Below are 12,978 nucleotides of genomic sequence, written 5' to 3'. Positions count from 1 at the left end.
CATGAATCTTCATCAACTCGGCCATTCGTGTACCACTCTGCTCCCTGAGAACCCCAACTTCTCTAACACGGCTGAAGGTAATTGCTTGGGACCAGCCCCATGCGTCCATTACTCCCGTGAATTTCAGCTTCCCACCACCCGTCGTCTTGGTGACGCAGGACGGCAAGAAGGTCCCCCTTGGAAAATCCTAGTTCTTCTGGGATGGCTGCCTGGTAAACGTACAAAGCCCTTGCTGCAACCTAGTTAGCACCGTCTTCTTCTTCTCCGCCTTCTTGTTATAGGGCTAGCACTTACCAAAATGCAAAATGGGCCGGCCATCTCGAGTATATTGCCGAGATGGGTCTGCCACGCTCTTGCTACGCTGTCTCGACTCGCCTTGTCCCGGTGGTCCGCCGCCTTCGTAGAGTCCCATGGCCCGATTGCTGGAGCTCGTTCCAGGTCGACTCCCACCACGGCCACGGACTGATCCATAGCCCTCATCACCTACAGGCGCGAGTTGGACAGCTAATTCATTGGCGACATGGCTGCTGCCCGGTCTCATCTTCTCCAAGTAAGGAACCGGAGACGCCGCTCTCGACATTGAGTTAGGTGACTTCTGGTAGTAGGGCTGTTCTGACCCCCTTCTGGGTATGTTGCTCATTCGTGATGAGCCTCGCCCCAGAGAACCTTGCGGATTAGGAGACGCTGATCGGTAACCACCTCGAGTATTCTCGGCTGGCCCAGCTCTCGGCGAAGCAGTGCGAGGGGTGCTTCTGTAGCCGCTTCGCATGTCTTCCATTGGTGCAGTTCTCGGGGAAGCGCTTCGAAGGGGGGCAGGTGATGCTGCCCGAGGAACGTCGCTACCTCGTGTCATTGGCCGCGAGCTGGCCGTTCCACCGTAGCTTGACCCAGGGCGGTTGGCCGGGTTGAACATGCTACGGGTCTGGTCGGTAAATTTGGCCGATGTCTCTTTCATGGCCTTTGCTGTCACCGCCTGGGGTGGTACTCCAAGTCTCTGCACGACTTGCTGATCATAGGGTGGCGGCGTGCCTCGAAGTCCTCCGGCCGTTGCATTGCTGCTTCCCACCGCCGGGACCGACCTGGAGAACGGCTGGGAACCGGGCGTCGGAGTAGCAATGCCGTGATAGCGGTCTGCTGAAACGCGCACGCTGGACTGCTTTCCTACGCCAACCCCCTTGAGCTCGGCCAGGGCTAGGGCAATTGGATCCGTCTCAGGCTGAGCGGCCGGAACATTGGATCCCTTTCTCTTCTCCAAGTCTGGAGTTGTGACGGAAAAAACATTCTGCCCAACGTTCAATGCGAGACTAGCATTTGCATCAATTGGCTCTGGGCTCATGGTTGATCTGTCTCCTAGCAGGTTCGATGTCTCCTGAGTCTGCAGTTGGGGCCTTCGAGCCGGACTTCCTTGAGTTGTCACTGGGTGCCAGGTGTTTCTGGTCGCCGGCGAGCCTGGTGATTCCTTTGTGCTCTTGCGACGGAATGGACTATGATTTTGGAAGAAGCCACTCCGTTTCTTGAGAACTTGTTTATCCGAGACAGGAATTCCACTCACTGGTTCCTGCTTAAGAGGCGATACTTTACCGCTTGCTGGCTCTTGGCTTGAAAGCGAGGTTGGGTTCGAGTAATCGCTGAGGGAATCGCGGCTCGAAGGCCTGGCTGAGGGCGGGTGCGAGCTACGCTCCGAGGGTGGGCCGGTACGGCAAAGCATTGTCATGCCGTCGAGAGGGTACGGATCATGAGGGACTGGTGCAAATGATCCACGCTGACTCATATCAAGAGAAGGTCGGCTTGGTTGCTGCTGCTGCTGTTGAGCCGGAGGGTGAGCAGCCGGGGCTGCCTGCCGCGATTTGTCCAAAGGTCTCTGTACAGCAACTGGTGCTTCGCGAGTATGAGGGGGTAAGATTTCTCGCCGACCCGTGTCTTGCAGATAGCTCCTTGCGGTTGGGCTCGCATCCTTGTGGCCCGAATCTAATCCAAACCCTCTGGAAGAGGAGCTAGCATCCTTTGGTGCTGTGTCATGAGCGAGTTGCCTAGTCGTAGGAGGGCTTGCATCTTGACGCCTTGAATCAGGAGCAACAACGGTTCTGGGAGTAGCCGAAGGTGGATCTTTGTGTCCTAGGTCCTGAGCAAGACTTGAATTGGGATCGTGGTGCGATTCGTATGTAGAGGGTTGCGGTGAAGATGATCTGAATGCCGGGTTTATACTCCTTGGAAATTGGGCAACGGAGTAGCTGTCGTCGTCCGACGTTTCCGATTGCGTGTCGTTAACATCTCCTCGACAGAAATTGATGTACTTTGGCGGATCTGGGATCTCTTGGCCCGTTCCTTGTTCTTTGATGAAGCTGATAATGTCCGTTTCAACATCCATGGTCTCCAGTGACAAACGGATCTTCTCGCAAGAAGCATCATCGCTGACGCAGACAGTGGAAGATATGTTGGCGAACGTCCACAAGCTACTTTTTGTGAAGTCGAGACGCTCTTCCTCCAAATCTTGGAACTTGTCCGCAGCTGCCTTCCACTCTCGATTCCACCTCACTGTCGTGTCCTCAAGTGCCTTCACAGCATTCTCGTACTCAGTATTAGACGTCGCAACGCTGATCTGCGTCTTCTCTAGCTTCAACTTATTCTTCCGCTCCTCTTGGCCCATAACCATGTGACCCTGAGCGAGGTAGCCCTTGATCTTGAGACACTCCTGCTCGAATCGGTCCCGCGTCTATCGTATTCGTCAGTGCGTGACTCGTCTCGAGACCCGACCCCGGAAGACTCATGGGCCAATTCGGATTTGGGGGCATCATCAGAACTGACCTTATTGACGTGCTGTGTTTGTTGTATCTTCGTCTTAAGGATCTTCTCAATGCCGTTTTGCACAATCTTCCTTCTCTCCTTCATACCACCCGCGAAAGCGGCAAGAGGCTCTTCCAATTCTGTCTTCATTTGCGCTGCGATGTTCTGATGTTGCTTCGCCATCGATTCGACCTCGCCTCGAACGGTGTCGAGGGAAACCTTCAGACTTCCTGACTCATGGGATCCTAATGATTTTCGACACAAAGAGAGTAGTTTTCGGGAGTATTCGTCTTCGATAGAGGCACGAGCTGCACTGGACATTAGCTTTCGGCTGTGACAGATCCAGTCGTGTTACTTGCCGCTGTAGAAAGATTTCAATTCATCACATGTTTGCTTCGCAGCGAGCATGCGGTCCAGCAAAGGGCCTACACCAGCATCTTCCTTTCCCCAGAAGTTGTTCGCAACTAAATGTCGGGTCGGTAAGCTCCTGCTTTGCTGCAGACATATAGAACCCCAACATACATGATAGAGCCACACTTGGCCCATCCGCCATCGATGTAGGCATGATGCCTACGAGTGCGTTAACGCCTTTAAATAAGGAACAGACTCAAGAGAGGTATGGCGTTGCATGCGGTCGATCCGGGCTACTAAATAGTAGAAAAATGAATCAAGGTTCATTAACAGCCTTTGGGTATCTTTGCGCACAACCTCAATGTGTCGCTTCTGAATTTTGGTATTGGAAAGCTGGAGTTGATTGAGAGCCACGTTGGCGTCAATAGCTGTATTCGGGCGACGGGTCGGTCGATTGATGAGCAGACGGCCAAGGTAATATTGTTTGGTACCGTTGCCGAGTAACCATTTCATTACATAAGGCGACCTACTCAAGTGTCAGTGGATGGCTAGGCTGAGTTTAGCGTGTTCGTACGTCAAGCATGTCTGCCTTAGGGAAATCACCTGTAATAAGGTATCCGTTTCGGTAGCAAAGAAAGTACCTCAGGCGGGCAGGACGAGAGCGGGGGTGGTAGGCACCTTAGGTACCAAGGCAGGCAGGCATACTACGTAAAAGGCCTAAGGGCATTCGGGGTAGTTAGCCCAATACTGAATGCCTTCGCAGTAAGTACCTTCCTAGATGCCTCTCCCTGTGAGGGTGCTATCTTAGTTACTTCTCCCCAGGTCGAGACCTCTGGCAGGTCACGTGCAACCATAGGCTCTCCAGCAGTACGGAAATTGGATACCTTACCTACCTATCTACCTTGGTATCTTCGTTGAATCAAGCACTAAAGAGGCCAGCTTACGTCTAGAAGAGACTCGATATCTTTCTAACCGAGCTACCTTAGGGTCATGCCTACCTGCAGCGCGCCTAGACGTGCCAAGGTACCTAAGGTAGGTAAAGCATGTTGTCTGAGGGCCATCTACTTTTTTACAATGCCGGGCCGGCTGTATCTGGGCTGCCCTTGGTGCCTCAAGTATGACCGTCCTAGGCGGTGTAGATGCACACAGACTGTCACCTTGCCTACCTAACTGCGTAAGGCACCTTAAGGTACCTTACCTTAGGTACCTGCCTGGCCTGGGTAAGGTAGGTACCACCCGACCTTGCCTGGAGGTAGATTCCTGCCATCAGGTTCCTTACCCTCCCTCCACTGTATGCCTTCGCCCATGAGGTCAGGTACCTTAGGTAAGGCACATTTTCCCTTAGGTGCCGTCCATTCTCCGCCTTGTGCATGTCCAAGCCAATCCCCTACCGGCAACCATAGGTAGCCTCCACGTCCTCACGTACCTTTCAAACCAGCCAGGCTCTAATTTCTTCTCTTTTTGCGAAGCTGTCAAGCACCGTACGACAGACGTTCCCGATCGATCAACGTCGCATATTCTACGAACTCTCCCTCTCTCCATTCCCCTCCCATCCTCCTCCTCAACCTCCGGCAATAGCGAGCTAGTTCCAGAAGCCGTTCATCGATCCCCGCCCGAACATCGGTGGGCATCTTGATTGCGGTCTCGGTCGACCTGGCTCAAGTGCCAGGTCCCCCTCCCCTCCTTTGCTCGATACCTCCATCGCATCAGCAACGATTCGGACACGGCCTACGCATCCTCGCCTCCACCCATTCATCTTCCTCGTCGCACTCGCGCATCAGCTGCGGCATTTGTTGCCCGCCTCGTCACGCCGACGGCCACATTCACAGTTCTGGAAGTGCTCGTCGTTGATGTGGGCGTAGTCGATCGCGAGATAGTTAGTTTGGTGGCTCGATAACGGAAGCCTCCAGCGAGGAAGTTGGTCTAGTCTGGTCTTGCTGTAGAACGGACTCCTCCTCCTTCCAAACTTCTTCCGCCCCGATACGCAATACTCTCCCATGGTCCCACAACCAAGGTCGGGATCATTCTCTCCACATCCTTCACAGACACTGCACACTGGAGTTTGGCACTCAACCTATCCATCACAATCCGCTGGGTTGACTGCAGGCGCAAGTCCAAGTACGAGTAGTCCGACAGGGCCAAGTTCCCTGGTCAAAATTGCTGTCGCCCAAGTATATCTCCTCCTCGGTGCTATCAAGGAAGACAAGGACCGCGCCAAGTGGGAGACACAAGCAGAACAACTACAAAAGGTAGCCTTCCCACCCACGTCGAGCTTGCAACCAAATTATCTCAAATTCGGTCTAACGCTAGATCATTGCTGATACGTAAACATCTTCCTTAGCTCATCAATGAACACGGAATGGAGGTCTTTGCGAAGTATTTTACGCGCCTAGTCGCTGCCCATGCTGGCCATATCTTCCACGGACATACACGGCCGGGAACCAATGGCAATTTTCACCTTCTCATGAGCGAGATGAAGAAGATTTCCCACGACGCCAATCAAGCCATCAAGATTGCTGAGTCTATCGAAACCGGCACAGAAGACTTGTTCCGTGACTTTGACATGTCAACTTTCATGGAAGCATTCAAGTTGGATGCTCTCGAAAAGACGATATTGGCGCTAGCCTTCAAGACAGGATCAAGGTCCGACCTCAAGACCAAGGGTTGGTTGTCCTATTGTCGTGGGAAACAAATGTTCCTAATGCTGACTACTCAAATCCAGCCGATGCCATCTTATCCACGAATTTCCCGACCTTCGTGAACATTCTTGCCCGGCGCGAACTAGAAGAGCACGCAGATTTGACCGATTCCTTCATCGCTGTACTCGTCGATCGCTTCATTCAGTATCAGCCACCAAACTTCAACGCCGCGTCCAAGTCCGAACTAGCCTACAAGGTCCAGGCAAGGTGGCACGGGGACCAGGCTCCGCCGCCCTCTGAAGTGCTTGCCGCGCTTGATTTGGTTAGAGTGCTGGCCGACAAACCTCCAAATGCTCTGGCAACATACATCCAAAGAACGGGCGGCGACTTTACTAGAGATGAGGAGAGTTGCGTCTCATACCTGCAAAGTCGGCCTCAGAATGTTCAGCTCAGTGAAGAGCAGGTGTCAATCGCCCTGACTTACAGCACTATCAGCCAGACACCCCGTTATGACCCGTCGATTCTTGCGGCAGCCCTCCGTCGAGTTCTACCTTCGTCATTTAGGTGGCAAGACGTGGTTTCATACTTCGATCAGCGATCCGCTCGAATCTCCTCCCGGCAATTTCTCCGTCTATACAATGCGTTGCTCCCGATCGCTGAAGATGATCAAACATTTGATATCCAGAAGCTATGGGGTGGAAACTGGGAACATCCAGAAACCCAACTGTCTTTCATATGCGCGTTCGCCTCACTTCAGCCGGATCAGCTTGACGCCAGTACAATCCCGGGTTTGATTCCAACGCTGACACTGGAAACCTACGTGCAATCTGCCCCAGAGGTTCAGCAACGCGCGGCGTTCGCGGCCAAGCACGCGTTGGTGTCTGTTGAGGCACTGTCGGCCGTGTTTCATGTTGCCCTTCACTCAGTCCACGCGTCGCAAAGCGTCGAAGCCAAGCGCCTGTTCCAGGAAGTCGTGGTACCTAACCTAGACATCTTCGTCGTTTCCGCGTTTGGAGTGCCGAAACCATGGCCAACGATGGCAGTCGATACGCTGAACTCTCTTTTCGAAAGCTTCCTCTACAAACGATCAACGGAATATGATTTTGTTCTCGACAGCCTGTGGAAGAAGGACAAGGAGTGGGTGATTCAGCGGCTGATTGAGGCACATGCCATTAAACCAACCGATCTTCCCTTGATTTTTGAGCATGCCTTGAAACACAAGTGGCTCGACGAGCTTGTATACCTATCAAATGGGTTTGGACTCGATCTTGCAGCGCTTGCTCATGCCGAGGGTTATCTTGACTTGGTTAATTGGGCGCGACTCAACTCCGAGAGAAGCAACGAGATTGCGCGGTCTTTGCTCCAGTTTTTGCTGATCAAGGCAAACTTGGAATTGCAATTCCAGCGCCCCCCTGATGGCCAAGCTGCCGTCAAATCTAGTACCACTCTCCAAGTGAGGACAGTGGCTGCTTTTCTGCAAATTCTGGAGGACTTTCTCCCCAAGACTCCCTTGCAGGATCTCATCATGGTGCAGCGATCTTGCATCACGGTCTACCCTAGATTGATCAACTATGGCGAAGGCTTCGACGATATCATTGACGCCAACGGCAAAGATGGGAACGCCTTGCCTACCGGGGCCAACAGTAAGATGGAAGAACATTACAAGAAGATGTACGGGGACGAAATTCAAGTCCGCAACATCGTCGAGGTCCTGGATCGGTACAAACATTCTCGCGATCCTCTAGATCAAGACGTGTTCGCATGCATGATCCACGGCCTGTTCGATGAATACGCTCATTATGTCGATTATCCCTTAGAGGCACTCGCAACAACCGCAGTGCTTTTCGGTGGCATCATCTCCCACAAGCTTATCTCGGATCTCCCGCTCAAGATTGGTCTTGGCATGATTCTTGAGGCTGTCAGAGACTATTCCCCAGAGGATTCGATGTACAAATTTGGACTGCAGGCCCTGATGCAACTGTTTTCTCGCTTCCGGGAATGGCCCGGCTTCTGTCGACAATTGCTGCAGATACCCGGCCTACAAGGTACCGAGGCCTGGAAGAAGGCTGAAGACGTGGTTCGAGACCACGAGGATGAGCTTGCACGATCGCGCAACGGCGTTATGCCTTCAGCTCATGTCAATAGCGAGTCTCTTTCGAACGGTAACGTACCCGAAGGCAGACCGACGGATCGTCAACCGCAGCCCTTCCAGTCTATCAACGCATCTGACCGTTCGCCTGGAGTCGATTGCGAGGAGCCATCAAGCGATACACAAGGCAAGATTCAGTTCGTACTGAACAATCTTACCGAGACCACCCTTCAAACCATGTGTCAAGAGTTGCGGGAAATTTTGGAACATCGTTATCAGCAATGGTTTGCAAGCCATCTGGTCGAGGAGCGAGCCAAGATGCAGCCTAATTATCACCAAGTCTACCTTGAACTGGTCAAGCTGTTCGAAGACAAGATTCTGTGGGGAGAGGTTTTGAGAGAGACGTACGTGAGCGTGGCTCGTATGCTCAACTCGGAGGCCACCATGCAGAACTCGACCGAACGGTCACACCTCAAGAATCTTGGAGGCTGGCTTGGTCTTCTCACTCTGGCTCGCGATAAGCCGATTAAGCACAAGAACATTGCCTTCAAACAGCTCTTGATCGAGGCTCACGACACGAAAAGGCTCATCGTGGTCATTCCCTTCGTTTGCAAAGTCATTCTCCAGGGAGTCAACTCAACCGTATTTCGGCCACCGAACCCATGGTTGATGGATATCATTCACTTGCTCATCGAGTTATATCACCATGCTGAGCTGAAGCTCAATCTCAAGTTCGAGATTGAAGTGTTGTGCAAGGGTCTTAACCTTGACCACAAAAGTATCGAGCCTTCCGGCGAGATTCTCAACCGTGCCGCTGTCGAAGATGCACAAGAGCTGGTTTCCCAAGACGCTTTGGAGACGTTTGAAAATCTTTCCCTTAACGGGATTTCCACGGGTGTCACAGCTGGCCTCTCTCCTCAGGTCATTGCTGCATCAATCCCAGATCTTGGCCCGCTCATTCACATTCCGCCTACGAACGAAATGGTGGTAACGGCTACCCGACTGCACGAGATTGTTCGGACTGCTCTTACGCAGGCTTTGCAAGACATCATACAGCCTGTGGTAGATCGATCCGTCACGATTGCTGCCATTTCCACCCAGCAAATGATTCACAAAGATTTTGCGACTGAGCCTGATGAGAACAGGGTCAGGACATCAGCCATCAGCATGGTGAAGGCGACTGCCGGAAGTTTGGCGCTGGTGACCTCTAAGGAGCCGTTGAGAGCCAACTTCACAAATTATATGAGGAACTCATCTAATGATTTACCGCAAGGGTTACCGGAAGGCACTATCATCATGTGTGTGAACTCAAATCTTGATCTGGCATGCAACATCATCGAGAAGCAAGCTGAGGAGAGAGCTGTGCCGGAGATTGAGGAGATGATTGAGCCTGAACTGGAAGCACGCCGTCGTCATCGCCTTCAGCGCCCTAATGAGCCATATGTGGATGCCTCTCTCAGTCGGTGGGCGTGGACGATTCCCAACCCGTTCAAGTTGTCGCCAAGCATGGGCGGCCTCAACCCTGAACAGATGGCCATATACGAGGACTTCGCCCGCCAGCCTCGGACCACCACTTCTAATGCTCCATCTCACGTACCCTCCGCTTCTGATGCGACTAGATCGCTTGCCAACGAAGTTCTCCAAGACCAGTTCTCCACAGTACCCAGCCTGGGAGCTACGGCAGATGCACCAGCCGTTCAACACCTCGGCTCTCAGGTTCAGCAGTACGCCCCCGTTCACAATGGAGCGATGCCTACCGCGAGGCCCCAAGCATTCCAAATGGACGGCCGCGCTTTGATTGAACGCGTCCAGAAGCTTCTCATGGAACTGCAGCGCGTGGCGACCGAAGCGCGCGAGGAACACTTCGCCGACCTCCCGAGGCCACATCCCGTCCTAGATGTGGTTGACGCATTGGTTCAGCATATGATCAAGGCATCGCAGACTTCAGACGAGTTTGCTGTTTTTGCTGCTGATCAAATTATCCAGCTCATTTTCAGCCCGATTGATGACAACTTAGCCTTGGAAAGCCTGGTCCATGTCCTGGAGACGTTGCGGAAGATTTCTGGCCCAACGCTGAACAACCGCGTCACTGCCCACTTCCGCCAACAGTCTGGAGCCACCTTCCTCCAAATGCCACTTCTCGCTGCACTGCTGCGCACCGACCTCCTCGACTGGAGAAACATTGATTTATCCATGTCCAAAGCGCTGCAGCAAAGGAAAGAAGGCTCGCTAGACTTCTTAGACCAGATGGTTGATCTGACTCTCCTCGGCAGCCGGCCAATGGCGCTTTATGGCGACTTTGTTCGGACACTCGAGGCTGCCTGGTCCTGGATACAGGACGAGCCAGATTCCGCTATCGGACAGCGCTTGAAGGCGAAGCTCTCTGGTCAAACACTGCCTCAAACTGCGCAACAGGAGAGCGAAGGCGCACTTCAGCAGGACCAAATGGAATATGTTTTTGACGAATGGATCCATCTTTGCAACAACCCTGACGGATCGGAGACCTCGTCCATCATGTTCGTGCAGCAGATGCAAATCAGAGGTGTTGTCAAGAGCAAGGACGACCTTTTTGTTTTCCTCAGAATCGCAACAGACATGTCGGTGGACAGGTTTGAGCACTTCGTCCATTCGACGGGAACCCTGACGGATGCCTTCCTCGCTGTGGATGCCCTCGCAAAGATGATTAACATTTTTATCAGACTTCACGGTGAAGCACAGCCTACTCCGACGCCAAGCCGAGCGGTCTACTTGGATTCTGTCTTGGCCTTTATCACTCTCGTGCTTAACCATCACCATGTGAAGCGCGCGGATCACTTCAACCAGAGAGTGTTCCATCGTCTGTTGTCGGTTCTCCTTTACGAAATCAGCTCTACTGCAGAGCAGCTCCCCGAGTCAGAGAGATCGGAGCTGTTCCTGAAATTCGCTGCCAGACTCGCAGACCTCGGACCGAAATATCTTCCTGGCTTCGTTTTCGGCTGGCTCTCCCTCCTCCAGCATCGGGCTTTCTTGCCTGCAGTAATGAAGGATCGCTCCGGGTGGGTGGCGTTTACCAGACTCCTGCAATTGCTCCTGGAACATATTGGCGAACAAGTCAAAGCGATCGAGCCCTCCAATGTAGCGCGAGAGATTTATCGAGCCACCCTCAAGCTACTCGTTATTCTACAGCACGACTACTCGGACTACCTCGCGGCACACTCACATCAACTCGTAGCTAGTGTCCCTCCTCACTGCAAGCAGCTTCTCAACGCCATATTGACAGCGAACCCAGCAGCCCATCCTAAGATGCCGGATCCTTCGTTTCCCGGTCTGCAAGCTGATAGAGTAGATGGTGCCAGGGACTCCCCTGAATGTCTAGACAACTCTGCGTCTATTCTGCGCGACTTAGGCTTGCTCGATGTCCTTGACCACGCGCTGCAGAACGGCCCGTCTGAGGATACATTAGCACACATCACGCGAGCCATTGTCGAAAGCCAGCGACCTGATACCGGTTTTGGGCATGTGCCCATCAATGCCAATTTGCGAGTGGTCGAGGCGGTCACTCTTCATGTCGGCAACTATGCTGTCCAGCAGTCAACTCAGAAGGGTACGGATGTCTTCAATCCAGCCTCATCAGATGTGGCCACAATGTCCATCTTGCTTCACGAGCTGCCTCCTGAGGCCCGCTACTACCTCATCACCAGCATTGCAAACCAATTGCGGTTCCCCAATGCCCATACCAACTACTTCAGCCGTATCTTACTGGAGATCTTCGGCCAGGACATGAATGACCCTGAGGAGACGGAGATCAGGCAGCAAATCACTCGCGTGCTTTGGGAACGCCTGATCGGCTACTGGCCCCAACCCTGGGGTCTCATGGTGACAGTTGTTGAGTTGCTCAAGAACGAGAAGTACATGTTTTTTGATCTCCCATTCGTCAAGTCAAACCCAGAGGTAAGCGAAGCAGCTTGAGCCGACTCCGTCGACATTCACCCGTGACTAATGTCGCGCCAAATAGGTCATTGAACGCTTCCATGCCATTTTACAGCGCGCATAAGAAACTGTGGAGAGATTTGGCCCCAATCTGACAATCATGTCTATTCACAAGACAAGGCGATGGCAAGGTGTGTTCCTCGGATCAATCGCGGCACAAGACGGGCGGGAAAACAGGCGGATTGGGGGTTCACAAAAAGGAGATATGGGCGGTGATTCCTTCCACAGGGCGTTCTACATGGAAATCACGGAAAAGAACCTGTAGTATTTATGCTAATGTACGATAATGAGAATTCTGGTGGTATGTTGGACATTCCGACCTAGAAGCGTTTGGCCGTCATTCCCTATTCGTCCAAGCGGCGTCGTGGCGACATGAAAGAGATAAACACATTTAGTCCTCTAAGGCAACGGAGGCTCGGGGTCTCGAAACGAATTCAGGTACAGGTAATTGTGTGTGGCAGCCATGGTGTCCAAGGATCGAGTCAAAGTAGACCAAATAGACAATACCTTAGAGAGAGACCTTGACAAATAGTCGTGGTACTCTGTATCCTCAGCCTAGCCTCCGACCCCCACCCCCGGTTGGTCTTCTCGTTCTGCACGACTTCCATTCTCCCACTCAAATAGTCTTGCATACGCGCGAGAGTAGACATCCATTTCCACAGCGACCTACGACCAACAATCAAGGCAGAAAATTCTCTAAGCTACATCCTAATGATGATGTTGCCGAATACAACAGAGGCTGACCACAGGAAGACACAATCATGCTTGTCTTCGAGCGAACAAGGCGGTACCGATTCGTTCCCCTCCAAAGGTCTTTTTCTCAATACTTCGCACGGTTACTAATTCGAGATGCCTGTTTGATATGTATTCCTGGAAGTTGTGGCACAGAGTGCTACACAAAGATGTCCACCCAGCAAGTAGTACACACACAAGAATACACGTTTCTATTGAAAGCAGGCTGGGCCTCGCGACTTCCTGTGCGGTCATGACCTAGCTGAGTCGCCGCTGATTTGCCAGAACGGCATACAAAATCACCGAACAGGCCTTCTTCAGGACCTCTGACGCTTTTCTTATTCATCGCACTCGCCTGGCGTGGATATCGTCATGGACCCTCTCTACCATGTGACCCAGACTCCCGCAGCCCCT

The 12,978-nt window shown here is 52.7% G+C and overlaps 2 protein-coding genes across 2 annotated transcripts; one reads left to right on the top strand and one right to left on the bottom strand.

Moving 5' to 3' along the window:
• Window positions 1-62: 62 nt before the first annotated feature.
• Window positions 63-2,967, bottom strand: CLUP02_16528 (uncharacterized protein; the record flags this gene model as incomplete). Its single annotated transcript, XM_049295447.1, has 3 exons — window positions 63-232; window positions 295-2,713; window positions 2,806-2,967. The coding sequence occupies 3 exons, from the start codon at window positions 2,965-2,967 to the stop codon at window positions 63-65; spliced, it is 2,751 nt and encodes a 916-aa protein (XP_049152594.1).
• A 2,165-nt stretch (window positions 2,968-5,132) lies between these two features.
• CLUP02_16527 (CCR4-Not complex component) lies at window positions 5,133-11,896 on the top strand (the record flags this gene model as incomplete). Its single annotated transcript, XM_049295446.1, has 4 exons — window positions 5,133-5,384; window positions 5,477-5,798; window positions 5,858-11,793; window positions 11,858-11,896. 4 exons carry the CDS (start codon window positions 5,133-5,135, stop codon window positions 11,894-11,896), a joined length of 6,549 nt encoding a protein of 2,182 aa, XP_049152593.1.
• Between the last annotated feature and the right edge of the window lie 1,082 nt (window positions 11,897-12,978).

This window comes from Colletotrichum lupini, chromosome 9 (genome assembly GCF_023278565.1).
Source record: "Colletotrichum lupini chromosome 9, complete sequence".
Taxonomy (NCBI): Eukaryota; Fungi; Ascomycota; class Sordariomycetes; order Glomerellales; family Glomerellaceae; genus Colletotrichum; species Colletotrichum lupini.
The sequence above is the reverse complement of the archived record's forward strand: the minus strand, read 5'-3'. Positions and strand labels throughout refer to the sequence as shown.